The following is a 15,048-nucleotide window of genomic DNA, read 5'->3' on the forward strand; positions in this document are numbered from 1 at the left end:
GAACCGCGACCGTGTTCTGACCACCAGATACCCCCAGTCATGATCACGGGCTTTCCCGTGCCCGGGACTTGACGCTGACCGGCCATCGGGGTTGGCATTCAGTACCGACTGCCCATCCTCTCCCACTATTGGACCGACAGCTCCAGGAAGAGCAGAGCAAATAAGAATAGGGTGAAGCAGGCTGCCGGAGCTGAGGGAGGAAGTGGGGAGGCAGGGGGGCTTGCCACGGGATTGTCTCAGGAGGCCTGGGGGCTGAAGGGAACCGGGTGAAATGAGACCCGGGCTGGGGGTGGGGTTGGGGGAGGGGGGACCACCCAGCGACAATAGTCTGCGGGGCGGGAGGCTGTGCCTTTCCACCTTGGGAACAGTGGGCAGGGAGGGCTCTCAGTGGCCAGGAATGTGGGTAAGCATGGGAGGGAGGGTCCCCTAGGACCTACTCTTTCACAAACCAGGTCACAGGCTGGGCAGTGGGGCTCTTGGGTCAGCTTGGGGCTGCAGATGAGTCATGGGAGGGTGTGTTCAGGCCAGGTGTAAAGAAACCAGCCGGGCCACCCTAGGACAGCTACCCTAACTGGGCAGTGGGGAGAGCTGTTAGAAGGGGGGAGGATGGACAAGGGGACGCGTCAGTCCCTCCACTTGGTCTCCGCTCCTCTGTTCTGACCAGCCTCCTTTTCAGAAGCCCCCCCTCCTGCCGGCTGGTCCCAAAGGGGGATCTAGCTGGGTCTGTCCAAGATCAGTTCCCTCATCTCGGTCACAGCTCCCTGGGGCTGCCCTTGGAGTCTGTCCCATGGAGTGTGGGCCGGGATCCAGAGAGAAGGGCAGGGCTCGTGGCAGCAGGGGTCCCCGGGTGGGTTCTCTTCTGGGATGGGCTCACGGAATGATCGGGAGGGGACTCAGGAAGGTGAGGGAAAACCACTGAGGCGCGCCCCTCCTCCCCCAGGGTCCCGACTCCAGGGCACATTTCCTGGTCACTCACCAGTCCTGGCCGAGGAAGAGGAAGGAGCGCCCTGGGGCTCCTAGCAGTCTGGAACCTGCTCAGGTGCGGCGCCTCCTGGGCTGTTTGCCTGAGACGCCGCGGAGGCCGGGGCTGTGACCCCTTCCTCCCAGTGGCCAATGCCCGGCAGCAGGGGCGGGCTCCAGTCCAGGTGGCCGGCTTGGCCCTTCCCACCTCTGAGTCATTCTAGGGTGTGGTGGTGACCACACCCTGGAATCCCCGGGGTCGGAAGGCCCCTGGCCCAGGGGTGGGCCCTGCATTAGTTTCTGGGGAGGAGTCACAGAGGCCCCTTCCTCACCTGGCTTCCCCAGGCTCCCAGACTGCCTCCTGGCAGCACGTGTGTGTGTGTGTGTGTGTGTGTGTATGTGTGTGTGTGTGTGTGTGTGTGTGTGTGGTGGGGGGCGGTCACCTGGCTGTGTGTGTGTGTGTGTGTGTGTGTGTGTGTGTGTGTGTGTGTGGTGGGGGGCGGTCACCTGGCTGTGTGTGTGTGTGTGTGTGTGTGTGTGTGTGTGTGTGGTGGGGGGCGGTCACCTGGCTGTGTGTGTGTGTGTGTGTGTGTGTGTGTGTGTGGTGGGGGGCGGTCACCTGGCTGTGTGTGTGTGTGTGTGTGTGTGTGTGTGTGTGTGTGGTGGGGGGCGGTCACCTGGCTGTGTGTGTGTGTGTGTGTGTGTGTGTGTGTGTGGTGGGGGGCGGTCACCTGGCTGTGTGTGTGTGTGTGTGTGTGTGTGTGTGTGTGTGTGTGTGTGGTGGGGGGGGGTCACCTGGCTGTGTGTGTGTGTGTGTGTGTGTGTGTGTGTGTGGTGGGGGGCGGTCACCTGGCTGTGTGTGTGTGTGTGTGTGTGTGTGTGTGTGTGTGTGTGTGTGGTGGGGGGCGGTCACCTGGCTGTGTGTGTGTGTGTGTGTGTGTGTGTGTGTGGTGGGGGGCGGTCACCTGGCTCTGTGTGTGTGTGTGTGTGTGTGTGTGTGGTGGGGGGCGGTCACCTGGCTGTGTGTGTGTGTGTGTGTGTGTGTGTGGTGGGGGGGGGTGCGGGGAGGGCGGGTAGAGTCCTCCACTTTCCTCCCCCTCCTCCCTCTCTCCCTCCTCGGAAGGGGTGCTTCTTCCTCTCTCCTGTTTAGTTACCGATTGTGTCCGACCCTATGGACTGTAGGCTCCTCTGTCCATGGGATTTTCCAGGCAAGAACACGGGAGCAGGTTGCCATTTCCTTCTCCAGGGGATCATCCTGGACCAGGGGTCGAACACGTCTCCTGCATTGGCAGGCGGGTCCCTTATCACTGAGCCACCAGGAAGGCCCTCTACCCTCTCTTGGGACATCTCATTCTCCCACCTCACCATTAGGCGCAGAGAATTCCTGCCTCCTCCTTGCCCCGGTGCCCATGACAGGGCACCTCTGAAAGGTGAACACGTGTTTGCTTTGGGCTTGTACTGTCCTTGGTGAGGGGAACGGGGTGGCCAAGGCTGAAAGCCTGGGACTCAGCCGGGGTTTGGGGTCTGGAGGAATGCATCTGATCTTGACACCGCCTCCTCCTGGCTGTGTGACCTTTGGTCAGTCCCTAAACCTCTTTGAACCTCTGTCTGTACTCAGGGCAAATGTGGGGTGTGCCCAGGCCTGCCTTCCGAGCCACTGGGAATATGAGTTGTTTTGTTTTTGAAATATGGAACACTTCACGAACTTCCGTGTCATCCTTGTTCAGGGGCCATGCTAATCTCCTCTGTATTGTTCCAATTTGAATTTATGTGCTGCCAGAGTGAACACTGGGAGGGTGAGAGCTCACAGGATGAGTGAGAGCTCGTAGAACTGTTAGCCCCTTTGAGAAAGGGATTGTTGCGTCTTCCCAGGCTGTGTGTCCCAGTGGCCAACCCACAGCAGGTGCCCACCACGTGCTAACCTAGCTGAGTGACTGGTGAAATGCCCCAGGTGGTAGAGGTGCCTCGCTTCTAGGGGCGCCAGTCGCTGCCTCTGCCAATCATCCTGCCCTTCTCACCACCCTCTCCCCTCGTCCGACGGTCCATCCACTGGACACTGTCCCCACCTGCTCTGATGACCCCACGTCACCTCCATCCACACATCCCTCCCCCTCCCCCTCCTCCCCTTCCCCCCTCTCCTCCCCCCTCCACCTCCTCCCCCTTCTCCCCCTTGCTCCCAGCTTCTGCTCCTCACTTCTTTCTCCTGGGGTGGAATCTCTTCATCTACCTCCTCGCCATCCTCTGCCTCCTGTCTTCCTGCCCTTCTCAGGAGATTCTGGGGAGCCTCCACCCAAGATTTACACCCACATCTGGCCACACAGCGTCTCCCCTCTCTGTCTAGTTTCTGAGAATTGTCTTCACTCTGCACCTCTGTCCTCAACCTTCATTCCTCTGCCCCTTTGCTCTCTGCCTTCAGCAACTCCTGGACCAGCTCCTGATAAGGTAGCTGCGGACCTTCTGGCGGCCGCTTCTGATAAAAGCTCAGTGGCCTTTATCTCACTTCTCTTTTCTCCTGGACACTCCTTGGCTTTGGGGCCAGTACTCTGCTCGCATTTCCTTCTTGTTCCCTGGCTGTTCCTTCCTCTTTCGCTCCCCTCTCCTCCCTCTATCACCCAAATGCTGTGGCCCTGGGGCTGTCTCGAATGCAGTGGCCCCGGGACTGTCTCAGGTGCTCTTGTCCACACCCATCGCTCCACTATCACACACCGAGGGCCTCCTCCTGGGCAGCAGTCCTAGCTGTCCCAGACTGGAACCAGGCACGGACAGAGTGGGCATCGCATCTTTCCTCCACCTCCTCCTCCCTGGTTATCCAGGCCTCAAACAGCACCACCGTCAGGGCCAGTGTGCAAACTGGGAGACTGGAACTCCTCCTGATTTCCTACCCACCCCCTCAGCCCACTGGCCACCAGGTCCCACCCAGCCTGCCTCCCAAATCTTCTGCCATCGCTGCATGCCTGGGAGACCATGAAGGTCCTCATCATTCTCCAAGGCCCAGCCGCAGAGGTCTTCCCTCAATCCCCTTCCCCTCTCTGCTGAGAGCTCTCCAATGGCTGCAGGATAAAGTCCAAATTCCTGCCAAGAGCCCATGAACCCCTGTTCAGCAAGACACTATCCACTCCCGACCCCACACTCCCCTCCCTGAGCCCCACCTGTAAGATCCCAAAGGTGCCACATCTTCTCACACCTCGCCTCCGCCCACGCATCTCAGCACCTCGAGTGTAGCTCCATCACAGACGGCCTGTGCCCCACACTGAAGATCTGTCCCTTCCTTCCAGTCTCCCAACCCAGACGGTGAACCCCCCAGAGCTGGAGCCGTGCCTCGGTTGCCTTTAGATCCAAAGGCGGGTATTCCATCAATTCATACTTAGTGAATGGAGGGGAAAGGTGGGAACTTTCTCCTCCAAGGAGGTTATGGGCAGGCTCACCTTTCGAGAAACTCCTTCTCTAAGTGCTGCTGTGAACAGAGAGCAGGGTGGGACTTCCTTCCCAGGAGGGAACCAACTCCCTTCCCCTGGAGTTTGTCCTGGATGGAGTGTCAAGGGAGGCCGATAGCTGACACTCAAAGAAAACATGGCCACAGGGAGTGTGGTCTTATCCCCATTACCCCAGGGAGGAAACAGGACCAGAGATGCTAAGTGACTTGTTGAGGTCACACAGCGAATTAGGGCCAGAGCGGAGGCTGAGCAGAGCATCTCGGGGGAAACCCAGGTCTCTGGCAGACACCCCAGTTCCTCCCTGCACAAGCCCTGATCATCTATGTCCATCGACTCCTAACACACCACTGCAGCTGCGGGAAGCTGGAGGCTCGAGGCGGAGTGACCCTGGCAGCTGGGATGATTTTTCTTTGAGCTCAGGAGGTACTGGGATCTGGACGGGAGGTCTTCCTCTCCCACCGTGGTCCTGGGTTCTGCCGTGGTGCCCCTTGGGCAGACTTGCAGAGCCTGGGTTCATGTGGTTAAGGGAGCTGCCTCTCCTCATCCCTCCTCAGCACATTCCGTAAGGCTCTGGCTCAGGCTCGATGCCAGGAGCTGGGGTTCAGAGAGCAAGGCCAGTTCCCCACCTCTAGAAGGGAGGAGTGCACCTCCAAAAGCCAAATAGATATTCCCACCATCACAAGGTCAGAGAGTGTGGAGAGGTGTGAGAGCCTGCCGAAGAAACGGAGCGGCGCCGAGGGCAAGGAGAGCAGGCGTGCAGCCATATATTCCAGAGAAGATGGAATAGATAGATGGTGGGCTGGCAGAGGCGCTTGGCGCAAAGGTTCCACTCCATCACCCTCCACCTTCTCAGCTCTCTCCCCTCCGGGTCGGGGTCCTGATCTCGTTCCTTACACGCCGCACGTTGTTCCCCATTCTGGCCACCAGAGGGCGGGTTGCCTCTTGCAAAAACCGTAGCAAAGGCGGAGCGGGCCCAGAGGAAAAGATACCCAGTGGGACCTCAGCCAGTCTTGGCAGACCGCCTACTACGTGTCAAGCACGTCCACGCTTCACCTCTTTTAAGGCTCTCAACAACTCGAATCCTTTGATATTGTTCTGCGTGTACACAAGAAGGCGCCGTGGTGGGGGGAATGAAGTGACTCGTTTAGCAGTTGGCAGATGACCCAGCAGAGTCAAATTCGAGTCTGTGTAGCCTCAGATCCTGAACACTGCACTATAAGAAGACCAGGGGCCTCGCAGATGGGGACGGTGCCTCCTTCCTCTGGGCATCCCAGACTCAGCCTCTGCACGTGGCAGGCATCAATATTTATTATAATCATATCGGGTCCAAAAAAGGAAATCAGAGACTCACAAGTTTCAAGAGTCATCTCTCCACCGTCCCCTAGCCTCTTGGTCTAAACGCAAACAGACTCTGAGAGAGGAAGTGGATTGCCCATAATTACACAGCTGCGGCAGATGTCAGAAGGGGCCCTGTGCAGCGCCCCCCCGCCCCCCGCCCTCACCCCATCTCTCCCGCAAAAGTCCCTAAACTTGAAGAAGTCTGGGCCAGCAAAGGATTCTGAGGTTGTAAGACTTTTTAAAACGTGCCCCTGTTTTAAAAATAATATTTAAATATTATTTCAGAAATCCCCAAATTTACATAACCCGATTCTGAGGCGAAAAGAATATCCTCACTATAACTGGACTTATTTCTGAAACAAACCCATCGAAATTGAAAAAAAAAAAAAAAAAAAAAGAGGAACTAAAATGTTGGAACCAGCCAAAAAAGGAAGCAGACCCCTGACTTTCACATCCATTATCACCTCCGACACCCAAGCTCATGTGAGAAACGCGCGGCAGGTAGAGCCGGCGGCGGTAGTCCGCCACCATCTCTTATTTCATTCCAGATGTGTTTTGGAATGGTTTGGATTTTAGAAGGGTAACGGGCCCGCACCTGCTACAGGTGACGTAATGCTCCCAGCAAGGCTTGGGCGGCACCGTATGATCGGATTTACTTGCATTTCTACAGCAAAACTTGAATATTCACACTAAATGGGGTATATTAAGGCTGCCCACGGCCGCACATCGGTTCAAGTTAAATTCTGCCATTAACTGAGTTACAAAAGCCGTTTGAGCGCCAGGGAGCCTTGGCATTTGGGAACTGGAGATAAGAAATCTTGAGTGAGTCTGTACCCCTCTGGTTTCGTGGTTGAGCAAAGTTAGGCTCGGCGAGAGCGAGCTGGTCCAAAGCCGGCAGACACTGCTGCTCCGTCGAGCCGAGACGTAAGGCTCAGGGGGTCTCCCAGCGTCCAGGCTTTTAGCCGGCGGGAGTAACCCCCGCCCCACCCCCCCAGTCTCCCCACTCCCGGCTCCGGTGGCGTACCTGCTCCGGCCGCTGCTCCGTCGGCGGGCCGCGCACGTCCCGGATGGCCTCGTAGACGTTCTCGGAGTCGCTGCGCGCCAGGGGCCGCGGGCACACCCATGAGCCGGCCACGCTGCAGGCCTTGAAGCCGCCCCCGCTCCCGAGGAGGCCGGCAGGGGGCGCCGCGGTGCGGGCCAGGTCGTCCAAGGACTGCGCGGGCCTCACGGGCGCCGCGGGCCGCGTGTACAGGCAGGCTGGCGAGCCGGGCGCCAGGCTTCGACGCTGGGTGGCCGCGCCCGGTCGAGCTCGGCCGCACAGGGAGCCCGCGCGGCCCCGGGGCTCGGCTGGGGCGCCGTCGGGTTCGGCGGGCGCCGACGCGCTCACGAAGCGGTAGTCATAGGCGAGCGGTTCGGGAGCTGCGGGGCCCTGGAGGGGCGCGGACGGCGGCGGGGCGGGCGCGGGGTGGCCGAGGGCCGGCAGCTCGCGCACGTACTGCGCCGGCAGGTAGAAGGGTCGGCCGCCCGGCTCGCTCCGCACGTGCCACCAGTGCTCCGTGCTGCGGCGCAGCAGTCGGTAGCGCTCGTTGGGCTGGATGGCGACGCGGCGCCCGTCCTTGCCCGTGTACTCGAAGGGATGCTCCACCAGCACGTACACATCCCCCTCGACGTCCGCCGCCATCGCGGCCGCCGCGTGTCCCTGTGGGCGACGAGGAGGAGGGGCGCGGAGGTCAGGGCCGCCGACAGGGCCGCGCTCCGCACAGGGGAGCCCGAAGACTTCGAGTCCCGAAGCTACAATCGTTGTGTACGTTCGGGCCTCGGTTTTCCTATCTCGAAAACGCGGGGCTTGGATGAAATAATCTCTACGGTTCTAATTCTTACACGCAGCGATGGAATTAAGACAGCCCGTTCATTCTGCGGCCTGGAGTATAAAATTCTATCCCTCGGTGGGGAGACGGTGGCTAACACCGCTCCGGCTTTAAAGCCAGGGAAGCTTTAAGGCTGGTTGGGGGGTACTGCCCGCGATAAAGTTGACATCACGTGTGCATAAAAACTGACTGGGCCTCAGTTCCCGCATTTGTAAAGTGGGAAAAATAGCCTATACCTCCATCCCGCCCTGTCCCGACACTTCCAGGAGCCTTCAGGGGATCGCGTCCTTGGCAGCTCCTATCGCCCCAGCCACGCACCCCGGCGCGTGCGCCCCAGGCCCGAGGGGGACAGAGTTGCGGCGCAGGTTCTGGGAGCGGCCCCCGCTTCGCTCTACTCTGGGAGTGTCCCTGCCCTGCGTAGTCCAAGGGCCTTGGCATAAGGGGCCGCGACTGCCAAGGCCGGGGAAACCGGTTCTCTTGGTTTCTCTTTACTTCCCCGGCGGCTTAGCCACAGATGTGACCCCGGAGCCCCGCCCGCCCAGACCGACCAGCACCGCCCCCTGCGCTCCGGCTCCCACCTCCACGTCCAGAGAGAGGCTTGGCCTTCGCGGCCTGCTCCCTGCCCGCGATCTCTATATTGCCCCACGAGAGTGGCCCCTAGAGAATGCACTCTTTGATAGTGACTATCCGTGCGGTGTACCCAAGGGACCTCCTAAGTTCTCCCGGAGTGAACACCACAACCCACTCTCCTGGTGTGTGGGGGGAGCGGCGGTCACAGCCCAACTGGAAGCCCGTCTATGAGGCTGGTCCCTCCAAGCCTTTACATCGGCCACACCGACTGCCCCACGATGGTGACCTGGGACCAGCAGGTGCAGGTGGGAGCTCGGCCTCTGGTTGAGTCTGAGGGACCCGAGGCACAGGGTCTGGCCGCGGGGCGCCGAGCGCTCCTTCTCTACTTTCTCAAGCTTTCCTCGACGGGGAAGGAGTGTAAACTGAGCCACTGAGCACTCTGGGCCCTGGAGGCGGGGTCCTTGAGCTGACTGGAGCTAAGCCAACCCTTCTCGCCACCTTCCCCCGGAGCCCCTGCCGCTCACTCACGTCGGCAGGGCCGGCCTCGCGGAGCCCATGGGCGGGCTGGGTGGAGCCGGCGGATGGATGCAGGTTAGGGCCCTGCCATCTCCTTGGGCGGGGTTTTCAGACGGCTTGGCTGGAGAGGCTTCAGGGAGCTGGAGCTGGCAAGGAGAGCAAAGAAGGTGAGCGACGCTCGGAAGGACCGCCTTCAATTCCCGAAGCGGCGGTGTCTGGGAGGGGCGAGGCGGGGCCTGAAGAAATCCGCCTGGGCCGGTGGGGCCTTTGAGGCGGGACCCGAGCAGGAGAAGGCCTGAGGGAGGGGCGGGGACAGGGGGACAGGGAGGGCTGCGGCCGAAGGGGCACGGAAGGTTCACGAGTGGAGCCAAGGGAGGATAGGGTCCGGCCCCCGCCGCGCCCCACCCCCACGCTCGAGATACGGCTTCCAAGAGGTTCTGCGTCCCGCCGACGCGATGCTTCAGGACTGCTCGCCCTGGCTTGCGGTCTAGCTGGAGCGTCCCCAGTTCTAGCAAGGTTATTTGCATCCTGAACCACCCAGATTGCAGGCACTGCCGCTCTGGTCCCATCCTCGTCCTCCCCAGGCCCTTTCCGAACTCAGCTCGGCCAGGCCTGGAAAAACTTGGAGCGGGGTTCCCACTGCAGAGACGCTCCCCGGAGCGCGTGGTCACTGACTGGGTGGGGAGGGGACCCGGTCCTCGGCTCCTTCCCCGATCCTGGGGGGGAGCGAAGAGGAGAGGGATCGGGGAAGAGGGGAGGGTCCCTGGAGCGCGAGGACCGACCCTTCACCAGGAGGTGCCCTGCGTCCACGGCTTGGGAGACAGACAAGAGTCACAGCGGCGCCCACGCCTGGGTCGTCGCAGGGGGCCTGGACCTGGGCCCCTCCTGCCCCAGGACGGCGGGCAGCCCTTCGCTTCCCACCTCCTCCGGAGCGAGGGGAAGATCCGTCCCGAACCGCCCTCCTTCCAAGACCGCGCAGCTCCCGCTTCTGCGCGGTGTGCGAAGGGCTGACTCTTGGTGCTGCCGGGTGAGGACCCCGCCACCTGCAGTCCCCCTCCCCACCCCAGATCAGCACCCCCGCCCAGTCCGGCCCGGCCCAGGCACCTCGGGGTGTCCGCTCGCTGGCCTGGCCTCCACTTGTCCTGGCAGGCGCGCGGGGGGCTCGGCGTCCCGTGCTCCCTCCTCCACAGCCCAGCTCCCGCGCTGCCCTGTTTCCTGTTCAACAATATAGCGAGGGAGGCACCGGCGGAGAGCACCCGGCAGAACTTCCTCCCGGGGCTGGGGCTGCGGCTGCGAGAGACAATCCCCGGTGTCCTGGCTTCCTGTCCTCTCTGGGACGGGCCAGCGCCCGAGGAGCGCAGACGCCACCCCCTTCCCCTGCACCTCCCGGGGATACTGGGCCACACCTGGCTGTCTCCTGGAGGAAGGCAGCAGAGCCAGGACGGTGGGATGAGCGGGGAGGAAGCCGGGCCAGATTTCCCTCCACTGCTGCTCTACTCCATCCCCTTTCCCCCACCCCTGGCCTTGATCCTTGTGGGGGAGGAGCCCCCCCACCCCCAGCCAATCCGTCAAAGCTCAGGGCAACCTCGGGGGGTTGTACTCAAGATGCTCACCTTATCTCTGCATCTCAGTTTGCTGTCATGTAAACTGGGGACAGTAACACCTACTTCATAGGATTGTTGTTGTTGTTGCTCTAAGTTGTGACTCTCTGTGACCCCATGGGCTGCAGCAGGTCAGGCTAACGTATTATTATCATCACATTGTAAGAACACACATCTGAAGAGTTATTATTATCACTAGTTTTACTATGAGATGAGCCCTCCTCTTTGGGGTTGAACTGGGGTCTCCAAACTCCCCATCTGCCATCCTCCTTTAGGCAGGAGGGGGAAGGGAGAAACAAGTATTCTCAGAAACACCTTGCTAAGGATGGACGACTGAGTGTAAAGGCAGCGCATAGGCCGTGTGCTCTTCTGGGCCCGGCCTCTTCACACCAGGTCCCTCAGGGCTCCTCGGAGCCCACCACCTCCTGCCCTCGAGGGAAGCTGGGGCTCCTGTGATGGGCAGAGGGCGCTCCCTCAAAGGCTGAAAGGCTGCCTCAAGGACAGGAAACTGCAGACATCAATCTTTCAGTCCCAAGTTCCTGCACCCTGATTTCCCTGGGAATTAGCCTGTTTCCTTCTTCTGTCTTTACAAGGGCAGCAGTGGGCTTCCTCCTGCAGGCCCTCCCCACCCCCAGACTTCTGCTGGAACTTCAGAGGAAAGCTGGCAGCCAAGGCCAGGTGGAGCCCTAAAACCATGAGCCCTGAATCCGGCCCTGCTCACAAGCCTTTCCTTCCGGAGCCTCTTCTCTCACCTTGGATGACCAATGGGGAATGGTTTCACACGTTCCAATGTCAGGGGTCTGTGCTTTGACATTTAAGGAACAGGAAAGAAGCCATCACAGTGGGATTCCAGGCATTCGCTTCAGTTACATGAGTGTATGTGAATAAACCTCCCCAAAGGCCCTGAAATCCTACCCCATGGTGGGGGGGAGGGCTGACTCAGAGGAGAGGCCAGGTGGGGGACAGACTGAAGAATTACTTCTACTATTCTCCATGCTCACTCCTGGCACACAAGCCCCCTGCTTGCAAATGTTTACCTATAACCACCCCCCTCCAGCCCTCCTCTGTGCCCAGGGACTGACTGAGGACAGTGGAGGCTATCAGACAGTATCTGAGCGCCTGTGGTCTCCCCCAGTCAGTGACAGCTTTCAGATTCAGAGACCAGACCACAGATTAGAAACAGCAGGTCTTTACTGCAAAATCACTCAAAAGTCACATGGCCGCAGTTCCTCCAGTACATGGCAAAGCACTTCTCAGGGCCAGGGCCCTCTAGAAACAGGTTATTGCATAAAAGGAAATTTAAAAAATAGTGTGGGCACTACTGAGGTTCATACCAGCTTTCCACTGGAGGTGAAGAGGGTGAATCAACTCATCTGAAAGCATCAGCAGCTTTTTGGTGGTAGGGAGGGGGGCGGTCAGCTTTAATGCTACTGATCCCGGAGAAGGTAGGGAGTGTGGTATGCCAGCCCCCACTGAACCAAAGTGGACTTCTCCAGGGCCTCACTCCCGCTGCCGCCTAGGGATCTTCTGGGATACAGAATACACTCACAGGGCTGGGCTCAGGCAGTGCTGCCCGCCCCAAGACCACCAATTATGGCTCTGATCAGGCTGTGTTTCTGGTGGAGCATTAATGCTGGCTGGGGGTGGGGGTGGGGCTAAGGATCCATTTTCTGGTTTAGGAGGCTGAGCACAGGTGTGCACCAGCTTCCGTGATGGGGACAAAGAAGCTATGTGACAGCCCCTTCCCTGACCCGCCCACCACCTCCCCCATTCTATTGCACAATTTATCCAGCTCTACAGGGCTGGGCAGGTGACTCAGCAGCCGAATCACCCCAAGGGAGAGGTGGGAGTGGGTTCGTCTCTTGACAGTGAAGGTGGATATCTACCTGAGGCCTCCAATCTCAGCTGAGCACAGATAAGATGGTCAGGGGGGCACCAGGGCTGAGGGGGGCCTGCTGGGTACAGGAGAAGTGGGGGGAGGCAACAGAGAAATCATGCCCCCCCACAAAGCCCCAGGGTCTAAATATCGCTTTGAAAACAATTTCAGGCTCCACCCGAAGACCCCCTCCAAAGGCAGTTGTGCTCCAGTGAAATGTTCCAATCTCTTGGCAGCAGCCCTCCTGGGTTATGTCCAGCAGAACTTTGTGAACTCATGGCTTCATAAACAGGCTGAGCATCCTTCCACGGGTGGCTTCTCCTGCATGTCCTTGCGCATCTCTGCAGCAGGGCTGGCGCTCTTCGTGGAAGGACGGCGGGGGGCAGTGTGGACACAGTCTACCTCGGTCCCGGCGGGGTCCGTCAGGCGGGGGGTGCGTTCCTGAAATGTGTCTGCAGCAGCCCCCTGCCCATCTGGCTGCCAGTCGGGGGCAGGAGTGAGGAGGGCAGGGGGCTGAGGGGTGGGCTAGATGACGACGATCCTCCCCTGGACCAAGGAAGGCTCAAAGTGCTGACAGTGCTGGTTCCGAGTCATAGCCCTCCTCCGTCGGGACCAAGATCCCAGGCTACAGGAGAGCCGCAGGAGGGGTGGGGGGTGGGTTTGACACAGAGAAATTGACGGGCTTTTCAGGTGGAGGGGGGACCAGGGAGCAGATGGGGGGGCGTGGAGATCGTGATCCTCAGGACTGAGCCCGCCTGGCCCAGGGCAGTTTGGCACGTTGTACAGGAGCTGTCAGCAGCAAGCGCCCGGTGAGGGCGAAGGAAAGGCACCCACCAGCTGGTGGGCTCTGTCCTGGGGGGCCTGTTCACCCGGCCACCACCCACCTCCAAGCTGGGCCTGAGCGGTTTCTACACATCCGCTTAGGGTGAGAACCTGGATTTCCTGGGTGACTTGTGGAGGGTCAAGAATAAAAAAATATTTTCTGTCGAAATATGAAGGGAAAAAAAACCCACCTTAAAAAAACTAGAGCTTTTAATCAGGAATGTGGAATTGAAAATGCTCCCAAGTCTTGTTTCCACAGTGTTGAACAGCCCTCATGGAGATGGGGTGTCAGTGAGGGGAGCCGGGCCGATTAGTGCAAAGCCCCCCTCTGCCCACACCCTCGGACAGGGGGCACCTGCTGGTGTCCGCACCTCCTGGAGCAGGTGGGTGGGGGGGCAGGAGGTGTCATCAGGGGCTCCCGGGGCTCCCTCTCGTAGGCCAGTGCTCTGGTCTCATCCGAGAGTTTTCCTGGCTCTGTGACACCTTGAGAGTGTGGCCAGGCTGGTGGCCAACCCGGCTGGGATGGCTGAGCCCAGGGTCCCGGGTGGGGACAAGAGGCGGGATTAGGTGAGACTGCTCTGCTCCTGGTATTTGCGTCGGCGGGCACAGCGGGGGCAGCCCTTCTTGACCACGGCCTGGCAGGTCTGGTGGAAGACGGTCTTGCATTCGCCGCACCTGGGAGAAAGCCGCAAGCGCTGCTGGGACCTCGATCCTCCGGGGCTCGAGGCTGGTCGGTGCTCCTGACCAAAGCCAGCCACCCACGGCACTCGGCACTGCCTCTCCATCCTGGGACAAAAGGTTCTCGCCGCGGTGCTGATCTCTAAGCCCCACGATGCACACAGATGCCCTCTATTGTATGTATTTCCCTTCTTATAAATACTGCGGAGACTCAATGATTCCTTGCCTGTGTTCCAAACACTACGGTTTAAAAAACTCAGCCCTAGGTCTTTTCGGGGGGGTCGAGTTTGGTTCTGGGGACACCTACTGAAAATGAATGGATGCTCCCACTGGCTCAGTTTTCCATTCCCAAATGGGTTGGACTGGAGGCTTGGTGGAGGCCTCTTTCCATTTAGAGGCTTCTGATAATGAGGGATGACTGAGGACAATCGTTACAGGGCAGAGGCAGTGGCAGGTACTGCCCACCAGGTGCCCACTTTGTGCCCGGCCTTGTGCCAACACTCTAGGCCAGTAACTCACCCAGCCCCTCCTCCACCTGTTTGCAGAGGACAAAACCGAGGTCCTCCCTCTCGACTCAAAGGGGCAGTAGCTACCTCTTCTCTAGGAAGATGGGCAGCTCGGGGGAGGCAGGGAGTCCTGTGAGGGCTTGGCTTGACTCCTCTCAGTGGCCCCTGGGACTTGCCCCCCACCCAGGGGTGGGAAGCAGGGGGGCTGGCAGAGCATCTGCATACCTGACTGTGGTGTCAAACTCAAAGGGGAAGATGATGTCATGGTGGTGGCAGATCTGGCAAATGAAGCCGCGCTGGGTGCACAGGTCGCAGTGGTAGACATGCTGGGAGGCAAACTCAATCAGGGCCTTGAGGAAGCCTTCATACACCCCGTCCGCGATCTGTGGAGGGCAAGCGCCGGCCGCCAAGGCCTTCTGAGAGGCTGTGTCAGGCCCGAGGCTGTCTGCAAGATGTGGCCTGCTGCTCCTCCTGGCATCCAGCCTGGAGTACTCCTACTCCAAGAGAAGTTTCCTTCCACTTGGGCAACAAAACCTCCCCAAGTGAGGCCGAGCCATGCAGGCGTGCAGTCCTTGTGCACATAGGAATCCACGGTCCCCTCCCTCGAGGAAAGGAATGTCCTAAACCCTCACCCTCCCTACGCCTTCGCAGCCTGGAAGGGGGCTGAGCCCTGTGATCCTGGGCTTGGCTGTGGTGCCTGCCTGTCCCAGTGGGGCCAAGGGCTCAGTTACTGCCCCAGGAAGCGTGGACGGCCAGACACCCATTCTGAGCTGCTGAAAGGCTGAAGATGGGTCGTCCTGCCTCCATAAACTGCAGGCAGCAGCCCCCGCCCCAACATCTCCCTTTCTGATTTCTCCAGGAATAAGTTTCTAGGAATTA

The 15,048-nt window shown here is 59.8% G+C and overlaps 2 protein-coding genes and 1 non-coding gene across 9 annotated transcripts in view; all 3 read right to left on the reverse strand.

The window, feature by feature from the left end:
• ARHGAP27 (Rho GTPase activating protein 27) overlaps positions 1-10,002 on the reverse strand; it is a 38,591-nt gene extending 28,589 nt beyond the window's left edge. Inside the window, exons 1-3 of one of the 3 annotated variants that reach the window (XM_043904888.1) lie at positions 9,791-10,002; positions 8,699-8,832; positions 6,757-7,431 (exon numbers count right to left, since the gene is read on the reverse strand). In XM_043904888.1, the coding sequence (XP_043760823.1) occupies positions 6,757-7,413 (657 nt within the window). In that variant the 5' untranslated portion in view covers positions 7,414-7,431; positions 8,699-8,832; positions 9,791-10,002. Of the gene's footprint in view, positions 1-976; positions 1,104-6,756; positions 7,432-8,698; positions 8,833-9,790 lie in introns of those variants that run through there. The other 2 variants (XM_043904889.1, XM_043904893.1) reach the window with 2 other exon arrangements.
• Positions 2,643-2,749, reverse strand: LOC122695809. The gene has a single exon (XR_006341561.1). It is a non-coding gene; the product is annotated as a U6 spliceosomal RNA (small nuclear RNA).
• A 1,458-nt stretch (positions 10,003-11,460) lies between the features above and the next one.
• PLEKHM1 (pleckstrin homology and RUN domain containing M1) overlaps positions 11,461-15,048 on the reverse strand; it is a 58,507-nt gene continuing 54,919 nt past the window's right edge. For 4 of the 5 annotated variants that reach the window (XM_043904887.1, XM_043904883.1, XM_043904885.1 and 1 more), the window contains 2 exons: positions 14,395-14,663; positions 11,461-13,660 (listed from right to left, as the gene is read on the reverse strand). In XM_043904887.1, coding sequence (XP_043760822.1) covers positions 13,549-13,660; positions 14,395-14,663 — 381 coding nt within the window. In that variant the 3' untranslated portion in view covers positions 11,461-13,548. The remainder of the gene's footprint in view (positions 13,661-14,394; positions 14,664-15,048) is intronic. The other variant, XM_043904886.1, reaches the window with a different exon arrangement.

This window comes from Cervus elaphus, chromosome 5 (genome assembly GCF_910594005.1).
Source record: "Cervus elaphus chromosome 5, mCerEla1.1, whole genome shotgun sequence".
NCBI classification, from domain to species: domain Eukaryota; kingdom Metazoa; phylum Chordata; class Mammalia; order Artiodactyla; family Cervidae; genus Cervus; species Cervus elaphus.